This window comes from Rhododendron vialii, chromosome 7a, assembly GCF_030253575.1.
Source record: "Rhododendron vialii isolate Sample 1 chromosome 7a, ASM3025357v1".
In the NCBI taxonomy this organism is placed as follows: Eukaryota; Viridiplantae; Streptophyta; class Magnoliopsida; order Ericales; family Ericaceae; genus Rhododendron; species Rhododendron vialii.
In genome coordinates, this window is record NC_080563.1 from 39,249,914 (window position 1) to 39,270,103 (window position 20,190).

At 37.7% G+C, this 20,190-nt stretch overlaps 2 protein-coding genes across 7 annotated transcripts; one reads left to right on the forward strand and one right to left on the reverse strand.

The window, feature by feature from the left end:
• Nucleotides 1–1,473: 1,473 nt before the first annotated feature.
• Nucleotides 1,474–6,172, forward strand: LOC131333028 (serine carboxypeptidase 1-like). 2 transcript variants are annotated; one of them, XM_058367329.1, is made up of 8 exons: nt 1,474–1,885; nt 2,554–2,661; nt 2,748–3,022; nt 3,114–3,365; nt 3,687–3,793; nt 3,937–4,026; nt 5,332–5,437; nt 5,858–6,172. In XM_058367329.1, the coding sequence occupies exons 1-8, from the start codon at nt 1,504–1,506 to the stop codon at nt 5,999–6,001; spliced, it is 1,464 nt and encodes a 487-aa protein (XP_058223312.1). In that variant the 5' UTR covers nt 1,474–1,503; the 3' UTR covers nt 6,002–6,172. The 2 variants fall into 2 exon arrangements, with proteins under 2 accessions (XP_058223312.1, XP_058223311.1); XM_058367328.1 differs by lacking the exon at nt 5,332–5,437 and having other exon boundaries at nt 3,687–4,026.
• A 766-nt stretch (nt 6,173–6,938) lies between these two features.
• On the reverse strand, nt 6,939–14,472 carry LOC131333149 (serine carboxypeptidase 1-like). 5 transcript variants are annotated; one of them, XM_058367509.1, is made up of 9 exons: nt 14,135–14,452; nt 12,780–12,920; nt 12,158–12,265; nt 11,383–11,657; nt 9,866–10,117; nt 8,826–8,932; nt 8,633–8,719; nt 8,133–8,241; nt 6,939–7,884 (listed from the first exon to the last, which is right to left on the reverse strand). In XM_058367509.1, exons 1-9 carry the CDS (start codon nt 14,172–14,174, stop codon nt 7,738–7,740), a joined length of 1,266 nt encoding a protein of 421 aa, XP_058223492.1. In that variant the 5' UTR covers nt 14,175–14,452; the 3' UTR covers nt 6,939–7,737. The 5 variants fall into 5 exon arrangements, 4 of the variants coding, with proteins under 4 accessions (XP_058223492.1, XP_058223493.1, XP_058223490.1 ...); XM_058367510.1 differs by having other exon boundaries at nt 12,780–12,997; nt 14,135–14,414; XM_058367507.1 differs by having other exon boundaries at nt 12,780–13,229; nt 14,135–14,414.
• Nucleotides 14,473–20,190: the final 5,718 nt, after the last annotated feature.

Here is a 20,190-nt window from a genome sequence, read left to right on the forward strand (position 1 = left end):
TGAAATGCAAACAGTGATTTGGAGCCTTCTTCTATGTTCTGATTCTGAAAATGCTGAAAGATTGAGTTCTTTTCTAGATGCTGCCAAGAAATTGATTTGAATGTAGTACTTTTTGTTTCCGTTCTTTTCTTTCTTTTGAACTCTGCTTTTTGCTTCGCCTCAAATTTTGTCTGTGGCTTGCATTTAGCTTCTATCCTCGATGTACAATGCCAAAAATCTAGGTTGGGTTTGGAGTATGGCGCGTACTTTATTATTATTGTTATGTGATCATTTTTGTAGCTCTTTAGTTTAATTTTTCTTGATCCGTTCCAGATACAGTACCTAGGGGCAAATAGAGATGCTATTTTTGGTTGGAATTGTTCCCCTCTCCCTTAATAAAATGCTATTTCTGCCGTCTTAATAAAATGCAATTTCTGTCGTTTAAAACGGGGGGCGCGCAAATAGATGCACATTGGTTACACTAGTATTAATTTATTTATGATCTTCAAACTTGACAGACTTGCCCTAGTCCCGGATTCTCAAGAGGTCACCATTATAACTTGCGAACAAAAATATGGACAACTTTTTTTTTTCCATGTTACTAATACTCTTGGTACAATCCGTTCGAGTCTATCTGTCTTATCTTATTTTGTATCATTTAATTTTTAATGATATAGAAATCGTTTCTTTGCTGATAAAAAAAATACCACTGTAATCCCAAAAAAAATAGTGTAACCTATGGCTAGCTAGGGACTGACGTAAGTTTTTCATATTGGGTAGGCGAACTTTAATGTTTTATTTTATTTTATTTGCCTATGTAAGCAAATGACAAATTTTGTCAATACAAAATACAAAAATCATACAAAAGCGATTATTCAATTTATTATTGATCAATCTTGAGGATAATAGTGTTCCTAAAAAAAGAAGTCTTGCCAAGACAACATAAAATAGTAGGACTAATATTTACGAGGGCGAGTATCTATTTATTATTGATCAATCTCAACAAGTAAAAGATACGAGGATAATAGTATTCCAAAAGATAGAAGTATCTCCAAGACAACATAAAATAGCATAGTAGGACTAATTTTTTTTGCTAGAAAATACCACGAGGGCGAGTATAAATTTTTTAAAAACATTTAGATGGGCGGGCGTCGGAATGTTTAAGTGAAATTGAGCTGTCATAAACATATACGGAGTATATTTTAAAGTTTATTTTCACGAAGACTACTACTCTTTCCTTGCTTATGTCCATACGATCCTTCTCCTTGATCACCCCTATTTATATATCTTAAATTAAATAAGATAAAAATAGATAACGGTTTATTCAATTTCTCTTATTCAATTGGATCTTACGAAGCCTGCTCATGTACGACATGATTCAGATCTGATTATAAAAAAAATTCTCTTCAAATGAACCAGCCTACCATCCTTCATACGGCGCTTGCACGGTGGTTTATATATATGTTGTCCCACATTGCATTGGACAATAACTTCAATCCAAAATTCCTATTTCCAACTAAAACGATGAAGGCACCACAATTCATTTGCCTGCTCCTCTGTTTCCAGCAATTGGCTTTCTTTCCAATTGTTAGTAGTGCAAACCAGGGTGACAACCTTAGCAAGTTGATCAAGTCCAGGAAATCTGAAAACCCTCCGAATGCGGAGACACGGGTTGCGATAGAGTTCGCAAGCAAAGAGTACTCTCCCGTGTATCTAGGGAATCAATCAGGATCGATGGACGCTGATAAGATCGATGCTCTACCGGGACAACCCGAGGGAGTGGACTTTAATCAGTATGCAGGCTACGTCACGGTGGATCCAGCGGCTGGAAGAGCACTTTTCTATTACTTTGTCGAGTCTCCGAAAAACTCTGATACCAATCCTCTTGTCCTGTGGCTCAATGGAGGTATGTAAATAATTCAGTACCTAACTCAATTTTATGGCCCGAAATTAACTAGTGACGAAGATAGTGAAGAATTAACCATATATTGTCGTATACCCATGATATAGCTCTCTGTACAAAAAGCAAGTGACGTAACTCTTTACATAGGTCCCGTTCCACTAAGGTTCTTAGTTTATAAGTACTTATTTTTCATTTTACGAAGCAGGTCATTCTTTCACAGTCTATTACCTTTAATTCAAAAAATAACCTACTATGAATGATTTCATCTAGATATTGAATGAAAAACGCTCGATGCCACTGATCAGAAAAATCTTTGTATCGCCATCACTATAAGCAGTACCTTGCTTTTCCATCATTTCTCTCCTTAATTTACTCTTGACCGTATTTAAATTTGGATACGTATATGTTCTTTGAGATTGTCTTGTTTCCGACTGTTCTGTAAACAATCAGCACCAACCAATCTCAACCATCTATTCGCATAATCAATAGCTGAGATTCGTTTTCAATTATGACCGGTCACAATTAACTCTTTTCCGAAAAAATTTCATTAAAATCCGGACCGTCAAAAACACTTTTGGACGGTCACGATTGAGTGCTGTAAACAGCCGGAAACAAGTTTTTCTCATGTTCTTTAGCGAGATTGATAAACAATCGATCACAATGTTTTCCAGGCCCAGGATGCTCATCCCTTGGATATGGAGCCATGGAAGAACTGGGACCCTTCAGAGTCAACAGCGATGGAAAAACACTCTTCAGAAATGAATACGCCTGGAACGATGGTAATTATTTCAAATGAAATTATCCTCTCTCTCTCTCTCTCTGTATAAACTCGAAGACGAAGCTAACGTGAGAAAATGTTTGACAGTGGCAAACGTGATATTCCTAGAATCCCCAGCAGGAGTGGGATTTTCATATTCCAACACATCCTCCGATTACACTACGGTCGGTGACAAGAGGACGGCCGAAGACTCGTACACCTTTCTCGTAAATTGGCTCGAGAGGTTTCCTCAGTACAAAAGCCGAGATTTCTACATTGCCGGAGAGAGTTACGGTGGACATTACGTGCCTCAACTTGCTGACACCATCCTCTCAAAGAACAAGATCACAAATCAAACCGTCATTAACCTCAAAGGAATTGCCGTAAGTTCATCGATCAATGACTCGCGTTTATGGTGGTCAAAATTTAATCAAACAACTTGCTCTCTCAATTTAGGTTCAAATAATTGTGCAGATTGGGAATGCTTGGATAGATGATAACACCAGTAACCAGGGGATCTACGACTACTACTGGACGCACGCCTTGAACTCCGATGAAACCCATGCCGGTATAACCGAGAATTGCGACTATGTTAATGGTAATTTTACAAGCCAGTGCTATCAATATCAAGACCAAGGAGATGCAGAGGTTGGAGATATTGATATTTACAACATTTATTACCCGCTTTGCGACCCTTCTGCGCCGAAACCACCTCCCGTTGGCTCTGTAAGCCTCCTATTCATTGACATAATAAATCCACCATGCATCAAAACATTTCAACTTGTATAAGCTCGCCAAGTTGGTTGGGTGCTTGGTTAAGTTCGTCGTCTAGGATCAAGAGTTTCGACTCTTGCCCACGACTAACTCACTCTCTAGCCTCTACTGCTTAAATTTCTACATTTCTAGAAAAGAAATTTTGATTCTTGATTTGATATTAGATATGGACAAAGAAAAGATCATAAAAGAAAAAATTTTATAAAGATTGAAGGGCAAGATTGATTTTCTCGCTATGACCACCAAATTGGTTTCATATCCTCCTATGAATAGGTCAACGACTTCGATCCCTGCTCCGACTACTATGTGGCATCCTACCTAAATTTACCAGAAGTGCAGAAAGCTCTTCACACCATCAATACAACTTGGTCAGCTTGCAGGTATATTTTCTTTTTTGATACCCGGGGATGCTGCCAAGCCAAGCACCCTCCTGCCAAGCAAGTGCCGGTCCGTTCATCTCGGCACGGATGGCTTCACTTGTGCTTCGTTGATGATAATGAATTCCACGTGATTTTGTATGCAGTGATGTCCTTGGATGGACGGATAGCCCATCAACGATTCTACCAACAATCAAGCAGCTGATAGACAGCGGCCTTAGATTATGGGTATATAGGTCAGTCGATGTTTTGTTCCAACTGATAACAAACTTATTGGAAACAAAAAAAATTCCATGTATTTTGTACAATATAGTTTTTAAAAGAAAAATTACTACTGAGGAAAAGATAAAAAAAAAATTACTCCTACAATATTTGGTGCTCAAATGATGAAATTCCATTGAATTCTCCTTATGGTATAATAATCCGGACGGCCGGCAACACAAATGAAGGGTATGAAGCAACGCTTTCTATTATAAGAGTGATACTTACGAGCGACGGATAAAACCCTCACCACTTGGGAACCGAGGGCCCTGTAGCAATGCGTAGGGCTCAATCCTAGCTGTGCAAATATATTTTTAATGGTTCAGATTTTAAAAAATATCCTACAGGTAAGATAAATTATCTAACTTGACCCATATGATACTTTTTGAAAAAATATCTAGGGTGAGATATATATATATATATATATATATATATATATATACACACACACACACACACACACACACACACACACACACACACACACACATATTTAGGATCCAATGAGGGATCCCGCACGGCCTTACCGTGCGGGACTCCCCTTTCTCGAGTGAATTGCGACGATCCGAGCCGCTCAATGTGTTTAGAACATGATTTTAAGGGTATCTTGTGAAAAATCATCAAAAAAAATGATTGGGAAGGACTTGATCCGAGCAATTTTTTACTAAACTGTTCAATAAAAAACCGTTTGGATCAAGCCCTTCCCGATATTTTTTTTGCTGATTTTTCGCGGGTACCCTTAAAATCACGTTCTGATCACTTTGAGCGGCTCGGATCATCGTAATTCGCTCGGGAAAGGAGAGTTCCGGTGAGGGATCCCTCATTTTATTAAAATGAGGGACTCCTCTTCCCGATTGAATTTCGATGATCCGAGCCGCTCAAAGTGATCAGAACGTGATTTTAAGGGTCCTTGTGAGAAATCAGCAAAAAAAATGACCGGGAAGGGCTTCATCCGAGCAGTTTTCATTGAACGGTTCAAAAAAACTGCTCGGATGACACCCTTTCCGGTCATTTTTTTTGCTAATTTCAAGCGGGAACCCTTAAAATTACGTTCTGCACACATTGAACGGTTCGGATTTTCAAAATTTGATCGGGAAATGAAAGTCCCTCATTTTAACAAAATGAGAGATCCCTCACTTGAAAATTCCTATATATATATATATATATATATATATATATATATATATATATATATATATAATGTAGTATCATTACACAATGCCACAACCTTTTCCATGTATAACTGAAAAATATTATTCCGGCCACTTCAACAATTGCAGCGGTGATATAGACGGGCGGGTTCCGATTACATCCTCTAGGTACTCTATCAACACCTTTAAACTTCCGGTGGAGACTGCATGGCGACCGTGGTACTCCAACGAAGAGGTAATATACATAGTTTCTTTTGAACCTGTTGACAAACATTACAAAAGCCAACATTTGGCGCGCAATTGCTCACCAATTAATGCATAAACGCCATTGGTGGTGAGCCAAAAATCTTATCAAATGTTAGCAGAGCCATGTGTTGTAGTAGTAGTACTATTTTTGCAACCCATGCAAACTTACCACATCACTACCTCCGAGTATTGATGTCTGGTAGGACCGGTACCTCTGATCCGATAGTAGAAAATTGATGTTAAGAGTTACATCAGTAGAGTAACGCTTGCTATTTATGGACATTTTAACGATATATGCTGCAAGCGAAAGAGCATATATTTTTCAAAAAGGTAAAATAACTTGGACAAGTTGCTAGAGATGCTCTTAAAATTACGGAGTAACATTCTCTGGTTGTATTTGTGATGACAGGTTGGAGGGTATGTGGTAGGGTACAAGGGATTGGTGCTAACTACAGTGAGGGGAGCTGGGCATACAGTTCCCAGCTATCAACCACAGAGAGCTCTAAACATGATTTCATCTTTCCTTCAAGGCACACTTCCTCCTCCTTACTAAAAAACAGTAATTTTACTACTTTGATTTGTTATCTTTTCGAACCAATATTTTTTGCACTATTGTATCCAAAACCCGATGCTTGGCCTCTGAAGTGTGTGAAAGAGAAGAGGAAAATGTAATCAAAGTACGTACGTTTGAAATTAAAGCAATGCTGTCTCTGTTATTGTTTTACATTGCATTACGTTGTTTTAGTAGCAGCTTTGCCCGTTCGATGCACGAGGACGGAAAAAAATATCGGTGAGAACTTTTTTCCGCTTGTCCAGTACATCAGTGGATCGGCGCATTATGGCTCTTGGAATTTACTCCATTTTCTCTCAAAATAACTAAGAAAATTCCCCACCAATAAATAATAAAAAAAGAAAGAAAGAAAAAGATAGGTTTCAAGGAGTATTTGTTATGTTATTGATTGAAATTAGTTTTCTTTACGAGCAAAATAAAATAAATATTTTACGTTTTGTAAAAGTGTAGAATAATGAATAAAATGAGGAAAAATGAGGAAATTCCATATAGAAGTGACAGGTTGATGAGAGAACTTCGTTTTATTTTAGGTAACTATAAACATTTTTATAGTATACAGTATAGATAGATTAGTTGTTAGGCTTGTTATAAAAAACAAGAGGATGAGAGTTCAACTGAGAATTTTGCTGCATTAGGAGAGTTTATGTTTTCTCGAAGAAGCCCTTGTCATTCAGTTTTTTTCCTATTGATCAGATTAATTATTGTGATCTTTTAGAATTAGTGAATTTTTCTTAAGCGAATCAAAATAAATTAGGTAATTTCTCAAGAGAGAGAGAGAGAGAGAGAGAGAGAGAGAGAGAGAGAGAGAGCTCTTTATCCACCCCTCCCATATATCCAAAACTAAACAAATCAAACAACTAATAATTGTCCTCCTAAAATAATCTCTCCTTCAATCATATCCACCTTTATTGCGAGTGTCTGAACAAGGCTTGTTCAATATTGAGCAATCATTCCGTTTTATTTTTTTAAGCAACAAGATCATAACTAATCAAACAATAAAAAAGTAACAGAAAGCCAATCAAAACAACAGAAACGACGTACGTACATGTTTAATTTAAATGCATGTCTTGGTCCTCGGATACATATTTCCCATCTCTTCATATGCTTCAGAGGTGATTGTGGTGATCATCAAGCAAACTGATTTTGATTGCACTAGGGGAAATGTTGGTTCTCAAAAGTCCACTACATTGATTATCAAAAAAAAAAAAAGTCCACTACATTTTTTTTTTTTTTTTGATCAGCAAAAAAGATTTATTAATTTTTATAAAAGATTGAATGGATCAAGGGCACACCGGCACGAAGCCACCCGAGACCGAAAGGAAGGCAAGACACCAACCGAAGCGCCAAAACCCCAAAGAGACAGCACAAACAACGCCTAACAAGACAACAAAACCCCAAAGCACCAAACTAACCCAAAGCACCAAAACGCAAACGCCAACACCAAAAACCAAAACACCAGATAGAAAAACCGAACAAACTGGAAAGCCAAACACCAAACCACAAAAAAACCTAAGCAAAACCGCAAGGCAAACGAAAAAAGGGAACCTAAAACTCCAGCGAAAGGGAAGCATCATCTTCCACATCAGAAACTTCACCCTCTTCTACCTCAATGCAATTCTTCAAAGCTTCCTCCCTATCAGCAATCTCCTCTTCTTCCATCTCAACCAAGCGGTTCAAATTAAATGTCCACTGCAGATTTTTATATGTTAATTGTCGTTTTAAGAGGAAGGAGGAAGTGTGCCTCGAAGGAAAGATGAGATCATGGTTAGAGATCTATCTGGTTGGTTGCTTGGAACATGATGCCCAGCTCCCCTCACCGTAGTTAGTACCAAACCTTCATACTCAACCACATATCCGCCAACGTCCTGGCAACACGATATAAGAGGAAAATGATTTTTAGAAAATGACCAACGTTGCTCTACTGATGATATGGTACTTTGACTCAACTACTAGTGTATGTCTTTCAGATCAAAGGTATTGGAGATCAAAAGTATTGAATACTGATATATGTTGCAAGTTTGAGCGACAAATGGAGTTTACGTTTCGGTGAGCCGTTCCCACAGTTTGATTTTGACAATTTTTGGCAAGTGGTTCAAAAGACACAATCTATTACCTGATCACTATTAGAGTACCATGCTCGCCACGCATTCTTCACTGCAAGTTTTAAGGTGTTGATTGAGTACCTAGAGGCTGTTACTGGGATCCGTCCGTCATTGTCGCCGCTGCAAGTTTATGAGGAGGATTAGTATTTTTCAGTTACGGTATGATACATGAAAAAGTCCATGGCATAGTGCATGCACTGATACAGAATATCCACTCTCACCATCCAGTGTACACTGGAGTTTCGTGAACTAGCTAGCTACGATACCGATCTACTTGCCTCAAGGTACTTTTTGAATTTTGATCATGACTATGCAAAAACCTAGCTACTTTCGGTGTGCATGTGCCGGACCCTGCCTAGAATATAAAATACTTGTGTTTTATCTGATCAATAGATCGAAACTGTCAAACTCACCACTTTGTTAGCACTAGCGGTAATTCAGTTGAATAATTCCCTTGTATTTTTTTTTCAGTAAGTTTGTTATGAGTTGCAATTACAAAACATCGACTGACCTATATACCCATAATCTAAGGCCGCTGTCTATCAGCTGCTTGATTGTTGGTAGAATTGTTGATGGTCTATCCGTCCATCCAATGTTGCTGCATACAAATCACGTGGACTTCATCATCATCTACGAAGCACAAGTAAATTGCAACAACATATATAGATTATGGATGTATGATGTAATCAAAGAAGAAAATATACCTGCAAGGTGACCAAGTTGTATTTCTGGTGTGAAGAGCTTTTTGCACTTCTGGTAAATTCAAGTAGGATGCAACATAAATATTGGAGCACGGATCAAAGTTGTTGACCTGTTTATATAAAAACGTCAATTTTGCCGCTCAATTGACTAAAATTCTTCTTTTTGTGATCTTTGGCATCCAATTTCTAATTCCTTTCGTATATTACTTCCTGAAAATGGTTTCTTAATTTTGTCATGGACTAAGTCATGGCATTGGGATCTCTCATGTAACTTTGGTCCGATTTGGTGATAGTTCAGCATTTTAGAATAAAGTGATTATTAGTGACCATTTGGAAAAAAGATGTTTACGTTCATGGAGAAAACTTTTCAATTTTTGAAAGTGTCATAACTAGGTGGTGGTTTCACTCATTCTTTGTTTGCATCAATGTTCTAAAGTCCTAAAAGTCGCTAGGCGCTAGTAGGGTGGTCGGCCACCTTTAAGCGATTTATCGGTGCATATCAATCAGTAATTGGCGATTAATCGTTAGTCGGACCTAATTGGATAGGCCCCGCCAGCGATTAATAGCCCATTAATTCCTTGTTTTAGAGCACTAGTTTGAGTTAGCGGATTATGGGTGATAATTGAGACTAACAAAAACATAATAATCCCGACCAGTGGATTTTTTTCTCCATTTTGTTTGAACTACAGATTTACTAAGAGATTAATTTAATAATATTCTTGCTTAACATCTCCACTTCACCTATACCCTATCATTTTATTTTTCTTGTACTTATAGATCCGCCCCATATTCAAAAACATTGCAAAGTTCTGTATCTATATGTTGACTGTCTGGATGTTGTTTTGCAGCTGAGAGAGAGACTAAAGTACATTTTAATCCTTTTATCTAATACTAATAGCATTTTTGGTTATTGTTTGTATAATAGTAGTAAACGTTCTTGCCTTTTCTTCAAAAAAATAAAATATAAAAACTAAACAACTGTATAACCAAAAAAAAAAATAATAATGGAAGAAAAAAAGAGTGTAAGTGAATAGGAGGCTTACAGAGCCAGGAGAAGGAGTTTTTGGAGCTGAAGAATTGCAAAGTGGGGCATAAATGTCATAAAGATCAAGTTTTCCATGCTCCACGAATGCTTGGTTTCGATATAGTTTGCACGTTCTGCTAAAATTCCCGCTAACAAAGTCACAATGCCTGGTTATACCAGCATGGGTTTCATCAGAGATCAGGGCATGTGTCCAGTAATAGTCATAAATCCCCTTGCCAGTTGTACTATCATCTATATAAGGATTCCCAATCTGCACAATCATATTTAAAATGAATGTGCTAGTTACATAGAAGAAATGTATACATAAAGAAGTAGTATGATATGTTAAAGCATGTATGCGAATTAATTAACCACACCCAATGAATCAATAAAATGAGGGATCGCAACCAGTTGGTTTGGTCCAGGTTTTGCTACTATCACACCCAAACTCGAAGTCTTAAATTGCACCATAACCTATATTGATACACGATAAGTATGGTTTTTGTGTACCATAATCATCCCATACGCCATACGGAGTTCTGTTTCTCATCGCACGGTACCCAAGATATTAGTAATTTATAAATGTGAACAACGCAAGAAAAAGGGGAAAAAACTATATGCTGAAACTTGGAAAAGATCAACCTGCAATAACATCATGCCTAAGTCAACAGCGCGACCCGACTGCCTTTGATTTACACTATTGAAGCTTGGAAAATGAATTCTGATTCCGGATATGCATATATCAACTCCTATACCCATTGGTTAACAAGGTCTTGTTGGCCGATAAAAAAAGAAAAGAAAAAGGTCTTTGGTAAGCAGAGTATTATTTTGATGGTCTTGCGTTCGGCTCAGTTTTGAATTCAGTTTAGGTACTTTATACCAAATCCAAACCTAAACTGGACACGTAGTTTGATTTTAAAACAAAAAAACGCCCCATGTGTAAGAAATTTCTAGAAAGAAACCCTTATAGGAACAGAGCAGTTCGAGACATCGAGCGCCCATTAGTTTTGGGTGAAATTTTCATCCCTACGTAGAGTGTAGAGGATTGGAAAGAGAGTAGGGAGCTGTGATTCCAAAAGTATTTGTCCGGCCCCTAGGTTAATCTAGTAGCATGACCTTTGTGGTGAGAATATCCAATTTACAAATAAATGAGGCACGACTACATAATTGAAGGGCACTGGTAGACAACAGCATTCGAGGATTCCGGGATAGAGAATGTCGTGGTACGCAAGTATTGAACGATATGTAACAAGTACAGGGTGTTGTGGTCATGGTCCTCATGGATTGGTTAAAAACAGTTTTGGCACCTGAGCAATGGCATCACCGGTAGATCGGGGCATAAAGGTATTATAGGACAAAAAAAAGGGTTATATACTCTATTACTCTACATAGCGATCGGAATTAGACCTTGATTTTTGGCATCAGGGACAAGTTGAATAGTGGGTTGTACAAGTACACTACAAGTATACTACAAATTGAGCACAAATTATTTTATCATATTTCAAAACCATGAGCACATGGGATTGGAGAACTTACAGCAATTCCTTTGAGGTTAATGACTGTTTGATTTGTGATCTTGTTATTTGAGAGGATGGTGTAAGCAAGTTGAGGCACATAATGTCCAGCGTAGCTCTCTCCAGTAATGTAAAAATCCCGACTTTTGTATTGAGGAAACTTCTCTAACCAATTTATAAGAAAGACATATGAGTCTTCAGCCGTCCTCTGGTCACCAACGGTCTTGTAGTCAGAGGATGTGTTCGAATATGAAAATCCCACTCCAGCAGGGGACTCTAGGAAAATCACGTTTGCCACTGCCAACATTTTGCTAATGTTAGCTTCGTCTTCGGTGCAATTATTTATTTTGTTCAACCAATTAAAAAGTATGCGAACACTATGCGCTTTGTATGGAACCCACATTAAGCCTCACTTCACTGATCAGAGCCAAGCATTATGTACAACTTAGTTTTTTTTAACCAATCCGTTTAAATATTAACTCAACCTCATATCAAGAAGTGTTTGGTTAGAAACCCTAGTCATGTTTCGACATTTTAGTCTAGAAATTTAGACCAAAAATTGGATGTTCATATCAAGCACTTACTCGTATCAAACTGAGTTTAATTTTTGCAAGAATAACCAAAATTAATTCGCACATGCAAAATGTAAGTTTTGATCATCAAAGCAGGACTGCGTGTGGAGCCCATACGAAATAGATAATGTTCACCCATGTTTTGGGTTGGTGAAGGAAAATGCTTTGTTTCGTCTTCGTCTTAGTCTGTCTTTATAGTGAGAGAGATAGAGAGATTAGAATTACCATTGTTCCAAGAGTACTCATTTCTGAAGAGTGTTTTTCCGTCGCTGTTGACTCTGAAGGGTCCCAATTCCTCCATGGCTCCATATCCCAAGGATGAGCAACCCGGGCCTGAAAATAAAATGCTATTGTTTATCAATCTAGATAACACGGCTACATAAACTACTCCTATCTCGTAACAAGACTGAAAGAGTCTTTCTTTTTCTTTTTCTTTTACTTTTTTGTAACGGCGAAGAAAGGAATTTATTTAGGTGATTAAGGTGCAAAGTGTTTGCAATTAGCTCCACTAGTATTTGGATTGGGGGCTCTAGTTAGAGAGGGCGACAGATCTGCGTTGCGCCGCCAGCGATAGCCATACACGATCCTCATTTTTTGCTGTTTGACTGGTTCAACCTTAGTCACATAATCTTTCAGTGGAGCCCTCAGCTTCCGCGCTCAATCCGCGCTCAGTATTTATGTTCTCAATCTTCGCACCACAGATTTTAATAAATTGGAACATTTGGAAAGCCAATTTCAAGGCATTATGTTACTTAGGTTCAACGGTAGAGCAATAGTTGGTAGAGAGAGAGTCAGTGCTATTTTGTTCAGCCAACAATAGAAGAAATTAAGTTAGGAACTGAATTACCTCCATTGAGCCACAGAACAAATGGATTAGTAACAGAGTTATTTGGTGACTCGACAAAGTAATAGAAAAGTGCTCTTCCAGCCGTTTGATTGACTGTCACATAACCTGCATACTGATCAAAGTCCACTCCCTGAGGTTGTCCTGGTAAAAAATCAATCTTGTCAGCTTCCATCATCCCTAATTGATTCTCGACATTCGCCGGAGGATTTTCAGATTTCCTAGACTTGGTGATCAACTTTATAAGGTTATCGATCTGGTTTGCAGTACTAGCTATGGGGAAGAAAGCTAAATGTTGGAAACAGAAGAGTATGCAGATGAAATGCAGTGCCTTCATCCTTTGGTTGGAATAAAAATTCTTGTGGAATGTATGTATGAGATCATATGTTATACTCGTATATATATAGGTGATCAAAGAGAAGGGTCTTATAGCCATAGGTTGCAATGGTATTGCTGAGGTAAGACAAATAATATTTTTTGTAATTTCCAAGACTAAGTCAATTCAACAAATGATTGTATTATAAAATGACAAGACAAGAATGGACGAAACATTCTAATATAGGAAAGGAGAATTGACGCCGGTCGGCCAGTGATATTGAACTCACAAGATAAAAGAAAAGGAGTCAAAGAAAAGAAAACCCTAATTCTTTACTCAATCTTTATTATAAATATCAAACGTACCCTATTATTGAACGATTATGTGATTAAGCTTATTAGTGATTCGTTAGTTTTCTCATAAATATGTGAAATACATTTACGATAAGAAAAAATAGTTAGGTGCTTACTTATTTGGCTTTTTTATTTTATTTTTTATAATCAATTCCCTCCGACCTAATTTGGTTCTCTCTCGTTCTATCATAATTGGATGAGATTTTGTAAGTTTTTAATTAATAGTAGTTAGCATATACAACATGGATCTTATATGATAAATTTTAATTAATTTTATTTTAAAAAATTCAAAATCCCATAAAGTATTAGTATAAATTGAAAAATATAGGTAATTTAAAGTGATGTGAACTCTCAAAAAAAGTAACAAAGATCAAATGAGTATTTTAGTGAAAGTAATCAACATTGCGTAATCAAGATCTGTTTCTGTACAGAAATAAATACGATATTTTAGTACTTATTTCTAGGGAATAAGCCGCAAGAATAATCAAACACGTCTATGTGATGGTCTCCTTCTCGTGTTTGGCGATGTTTTTTTTATTTTTTTGATCATGTTTTAGGTGATGTTTAATTTACCAATTTTGATCAGTATACTAGTCGTCAGAAACTAATTCTTCGAGAGACGTGTGAGAGTATTGTAATCGTTTGTGTGCTTTATCAATAAAAGTGTGCCGAGACGAAGCCAACGGTACCTGACCAAAGAAGATACGACGCCGCCGCGATAGCCCACATGTACCGCCGGATTTCCGCGAGTGAGATCTATTCTCACCCACGTGCTGTTTTGAACTGTTCATCTTCTCCGGTGAGCCGATACGAGTCGAAGCCAAAGTCGACTCTCCCGACGCCAAACGCTGTGCCTCACGCTGCGACGCGCAGCTCGAAGTGGAACAAATCGGAAAAAACACAGAGCATCCGTCTTTGTTTCCATCGCCCAAGGGAAGAAGAAGGTCAGGAAGTAAAGAGGGAAAATAATCACCTTCAGAGCATCAACACCAGCACAGCCAAAATGCAAAATTAGATACTTTGACTAGGAAAAAGTCTAAAAAGTAGCTGCACCAGATTCTCTAAGTGGGAAGATAAAAAACATCCATGAACAGTTGTCGGTAAAGGTACCGTGACACTGTTCATCAGCTTTTCAATTTTCTATTCTTTTTCCTCTCCTTTCTCTCTCTCTCTCCCAATTTGCAAATTGGGTTTTGGTGAAAGGAGGGAATAAAATATATATTTTAATTGATGTTAGGTAAAATAAATAGTATTAATGTAGTTGTGAAAGAAAAAATTGATAGATAAAATAAAATTGTGAACTATTTACGAGGTAGTATAACTCCCGACTGATAAACTTGCTCTCAGAAATGCTAATGCTATTAGTAAAGAAGTGCACAAAGAAGACAACAAAGATCCTACTTGGCACTGTGGGTCCTACCATGTGGCCCCCACTTCTCCACTTGCTCCATTTCTCGTTCAAATTACATCCAAAATTTGACCGCCAATTACTTTCCTAAATTTTGAAATCCCCAATTTTCCTTCATAAAACTTCACTGCCGCTACTTCTCTCTCTCTCTCTCTCTCTCTCTCTCTATCTCTCTCTCTCTCTCATCAAGATGGATACCTGAAATTTGGATGAATGAGTGACGGCGAAAAAAGATTCTGCTTTGTTTGGATTGGAATTTGAAAAGTCTTTTGAAAAATAGTAGGGGTAATAAGTGGAGAGAGATAGAGAAAGAAATGTTGAAAGTAGGGGAAATCTAGGGGGAATTTTTTGAAAAATTCTTTTTAAGTTGTAAAGAGAACAAAGCTGTACCCACAAGAAGACTACCCATGGGAGGAAACAACCCTCAACCTCCTCAGCGATTCCCGGCCATTTTTTTCAAAGGTTCATACCTCTCTCTCCCAAATACCACCAACGCCACCCACTGCCACTACTTTTAGCTTATCCCCGACCAACACCGTCACCACTTCTGGCTTGTCCCTCACAAACGACGCCACCCACTGCCACTCATCCTCTCTCTCTCTCTGGGCGTCCCTCTCTCGACAACATTGCCACGGTCGTTCGTCTACAAAGGGAGATCTGGAACTGCATTCCCAAGCTTGACAACGGAAAATGACTCATTTTGCCCAAATTTTCATTCTTCATTTTATTCCATATGTTAAAATTTATTTGATTTTTCTGAAATCAGTTGCCTTATATTTTACGGAATAGTCTTAATTTCCTGATTTATTGTTTAGAGAAATTGTAGTGTATATGTGAATTTAGTTATCTTGATGAAGCATTTGCAGATTACATTTTTATAAGTTGTCAATGTATGTGCATAAGTTGCTTGTTGAAATGTCAAGCTGAAGAGGTTAGATATCACATAGCTTCTGTACACCAAGGCATTGAATTTTGCCCAAATAGATTTGCAGGAAACTCTTTTGTCTGCATTATCAATTCAGAAAGTCTAACTGTTGCTTCCTAAAGGCAATGCTGTGGTTTTAATGCTTGTTTCCAGTTTCAATTTCCAATTGAAGACATCACTGCCATTTTTCATATTGGTTTGTTAGCTAAGTTAACTTCACATCCATTGTTTCCGATTATTGAGCGTGTTTTGGATTTTTGAAAACTACTTGTTATTGGGGTTGCAAACGAGCCAAATCAAGCTGAGTTTTAGAATGTTTGGCTTCGTTTGTCAAGTTTTTAAATGAATTCCAGTCGAGCTTGAGCTCAAGGAAAATTGGACTACCTGAGCTTGCCTAGTCGAGGTTTGCGAGCCTAATCGAGCCAAATATTGTTAGGTCCAGGTTTAGTTCATTTATTTAACAAGCCTAAATTGAGGCTCAAGTTCGGTTCGTTTAGTATCTAAATCAAACTTGAATGAGTCTTTTACCAAGTCGAGCCTCGAACAGTTCAATGTGTTTCTCGTTTTTGTTCATAGGGCTTTTGGTCAGGATATATAGTGCTTGACCGATTCCTAGTCCTAAATTAATGGGTTGCCCCAAGCGTAGGGCTGAAACCGACGTAGCACAATATCCGGTAAGTCCGGAATCGAATCCACAGAGACGGTGATGTGTGCTAACTTAAAACTCGGGCTTAACTAGTTTAATGGGCTCTTAGGTAGCCACCATTTTCCGATTTGATTGAGAGATTAACTAAAACAGGAAAATTGAATGTGCTTTTTAAGAAAATTAAAAGGAGGTAAAATCGTAGGTTCATAGCACTTGTAACTAATCCGGGTTAACCTGCTCTGTTTGGAGTTCTTAAAAACGTTTAATTTTAGATTGAAAAAGATACCCCGCAAGATGCGAGACCCTATGGTCGTCGTATACCCATGCGCAGCGAAGAATGAGTTTTGGACCCCCATACCCCCGTTCACATGGGCTCCGACGATGCCCGGATTCGTCCGCAGAAAGTATTTTTCAATCGAAAATCGTTTAATTTAATAGTTTGATAAAAGGAGCAGTGCCCGAATTAGCTACGGTATGCTAATCACCCCGCGACCCTACCTATAAGACTACTCACACATTATTAAACAAAAAGTAAAATAAACCTTAACTTGCATCATGCTTTTCACTGGAAGTAAAAAAATAAATAAAAGATCTAAGTTAAATAAGGATCAATGAACAACTTTAATAAAAAAAACAGAAATCAATACGAATTACCGGAGTGCGAAGATCTAAACAAAACTTGAAAAGGAAAAATACACAGAAGAAAAATGAACAAAATGCGAACCAAAAGATGGGAGCCCCAGTGCCGAAACCGATCGCCTCCCTTAATTATGTTCCACGGCAGTCAGAAGCAGCAGCTTTTTTTCTTGTTTTTCCTGTTTCGTCCGAAACCCTTTTTCTCCGTTTTCTATCTTTTTGGAATTAAAAGAATGATGCAGCTTTTATAAGCTGCTGATCTCATCTTCCGAAACCCTTGTTTTTTTTTTCTTTTTTCTTTTTTCTTTTTTTTAATTCCCAGCCGTGGCCCCTTTCTTCCTTGGCCCATCACTTAGTAAAAATAAATTGTGAACCAACGGGCCCACGTGGTAAACAAAAGTCCACGTCCTATTCTCTTACTTTCAGTGAACAGTACAATAATTCCTAGGCCAATTGAGTTGTAAATCAATATTTCATTTTGCACTTCGGATTAAACTCAACCAAGCCAACTTTGAGCACCATTCAGAATTCCAACTTCGCACTTTTTGTATCAAATTGTCCAAATACCTACAATATAAAAATTAAGTATTAAAATTCCGAGTAACAATATTAAAAAGACTTAACAAAGATAAATTAGGAAGCGTTAATGAGAACATTTACGCTCCTATCACACTCCCCAACTTACACTTTGCTAGTCTCGAGCAAAGAAAACAAAATGCAACTAAAGAAAACAAATTAAAAAAAAGATAGTTCTTTTAAACCCCTAGACGGCCCCGGTAGGACGAGTGAAGTCTCGTGAGGGTTTTCAATAGTGATTACCCACAAAACACTAAGAATCCTTTCACATGAAATTTGAAAACCGTAAGACAGCTTAATGATACCCAAACAAAGAACATGAAGCCATCGTAAGGAGATAACAGGCATAAGCAGTTCTAGATACTATCAAGTCAAAAACATAAGTCATGGCACCTATACTCAGCGTGTGTGAACAAGGGCTTCGGTCACAAGTGAAAAATAACCAAAAGTTCTCTCTGGACCGAGTCTCGACTTCAAATCTCACTGTGTCATGCACTCAACAAATGAAATCACTCAAAACAAGGTGCATATTACTCTCAATATATGCAGGCGGAAATTATGTAAATGAAAGCAAAGTATCCTGCATAAGTTGACACGAAAAGAAGGCTTTACAAAGTGGACACACAATCTCATGAACAGAATGCCAAGTATTGGAAACTCTCTCTATCCACCAATTCACAGCCCATTGCCCCTAGGATCAAATAGGACTTTCATTCTGGTTATAACGTTAGGTAAAAGAAAGTATTTCAAGGTTAGGGTAAAACATTCAAGTGTCTGAGAATAAACTAACCACAACTCACATAGGACAAATATAATGATGCGTTCCCTCGTTTTCTTCTCTTCTTTTTTTTTCAACTCCGCCACATCTCTCTTTCCTACCTTTCTTTCCCACATTTAAAACAAGAATTTCTCCTTTCCACAATAATATGGTGTCTTCCCTTTTTTTTTCTTTTTTTCTTTTTCTCTTCTCTTTTTTTTTTTTTGAATGGAAAAGATCACCAGTCAATCAAAACTCAATTCACAACTCTACTCATCCCCTTCTCAAAAATTCATCTTCACATCATTAACTAACCATTCTCAAGACACAATATAGATGGTGGAGCTCAACAAGAAAAAGGATGTATGCATGAGGCTCAAATTGGTTCATAAGTGATAAATGTGTGAATGAAGAAACGAACCGGCTCTAAATAGCAAAGATGACCTATAATCCTCTCCAATTGGCAACACAACCATGCAACTTTCCAAATCCAAGAGATAAGTAGGCAATTCAAAACATTTCCAACACTTGACGACAAAAATAATGAGATCAACAACGAATTTACTTTTTTCATGACAAACAAGAGTTTATTTGACACCACTCCAAGAAAAGATAAGGCTCTAAACTCATATGGGGCATAAGTTTTCACTAAACAAGCCATCAAGAATAATCAAGTCACAGCTCACAAGCAACCAAAGCCCAAACAGATGTGAAGTGCAAATGTGCTAAAAAAAATGCCATGACAAATTCTTCGCGACAAGCTAGTAAAAAGAACTACAATGCCACCACAATATAATCAAACAATGACTATCACATTTTCAACTCAATCAATGAAGGGTCAATCTCAACCCCTTTCAGTCTCATGCAAAAAGAATTCCACCATTTTTTTTATTTTTTCAATTTTTTAACAAAATAATGAACAAAATGATCTCCCCCCCCAACTGGAACTATTCAATGTCCGCATTGAGAGCATAAAAAATAAAGATAGGATAGAAACATAAAAGAGAGGAGAGATATTACCTCGAAAAGGAGAGGCTAAGCAGAGTAAACTATAGAGAGAGGGAGACCCCCCAACTTGGATCGAACAACCTGCAAAATGTTAGCCTCCAAAACAGCAATAAAAATAACTAAAAGAAATAAAGAAGGCAAGAAATAAAATGAAAGACAAAAAATTAAACCATCCACTTTCTTTACGCGAAAGACACGGGTACTACTTTTCTCTCTGGCCAAAGACTGTGTTTCCCTATTTGTTGGAAGGACAATATGCATAGGATTCAACGATATCTTGAGAAGTGGTACCATCATCTAATAGGCTGTCACTCCCTCTGGGGCTTCCAGATTCCTTACCCACCACTTCGTTTGTAAAGCAATCTCCACAGAGTTTGAACATTAAAGTCAGATGGTTCAGACAGAATTCTCGTTGCTAACTACGCGCCTGCCGCCAGACCCAACCTCCTAAGTACGACATACATAGCTTCGACCAGACGGCTATACCAGACCATTATGCTAATTTTTTTCCTTTTCCAATTTCCTTTTGTTTTTTTTTTGGATTTTAAGATTAACAATAAATAAAAGAACAAGTGTACAAAGATTGTTCCCAAAACCCAAGTCAATGAAGGGTACCCCTATTGCTAGGGGCCGGGTCCACTTCTTAGTGAAGACAGTGGTACGCGAAAGCTACCCGTCAGAACGTAGCCCAACGGCTACACAACAAGGTCATCCGAATAAACAGGATCGACCAACACCTCATCTGGTTCACCTACTTCTACATATTCCAAAAATGGTTTTAGACGCTGC

Coding starts and splice junctions, on each gene's coding strand:
- LOC131333028 (XM_058367329.1), top strand. CDS start 1,504: ATGAAGGCACCACAATTCATTTGCCTGCTCCTCTGTTTCCAGCAATTG. Junction 1,886..2,553: donor TGTCCTGTGGCTCAATGGAG/GTATGTAAATAA, acceptor AATGTTTTCCAG/GCCCAGGATGCTCATCCCTT. Junction 3,366..3,686: donor AACCACCTCCCGTTGGCTCT/GTAAGCCTCCTA, acceptor TCCTATGAATAG/GTCAACGACTTCGATCCCTG.
- LOC131333149 (XM_058367507.1), bottom strand. CDS start 14,174: ATGTGGGCTATCGCGGCGGCGTCGTATCTTCTTTGGTCAG. Junction 12,266..12,779: donor TGTTCTGTGGCTCAATGGAG/GTAATTCAGTTC, acceptor TTTTATTTTCAG/GCCCGGGTTGCTCATCCTTG. Junction 8,933..9,865: donor AAACTCCTTCTCCTGGCTCT/GTAAGCCTCCTA, acceptor TTATATAAACAG/GTCAACAACTTTGATCCGTG.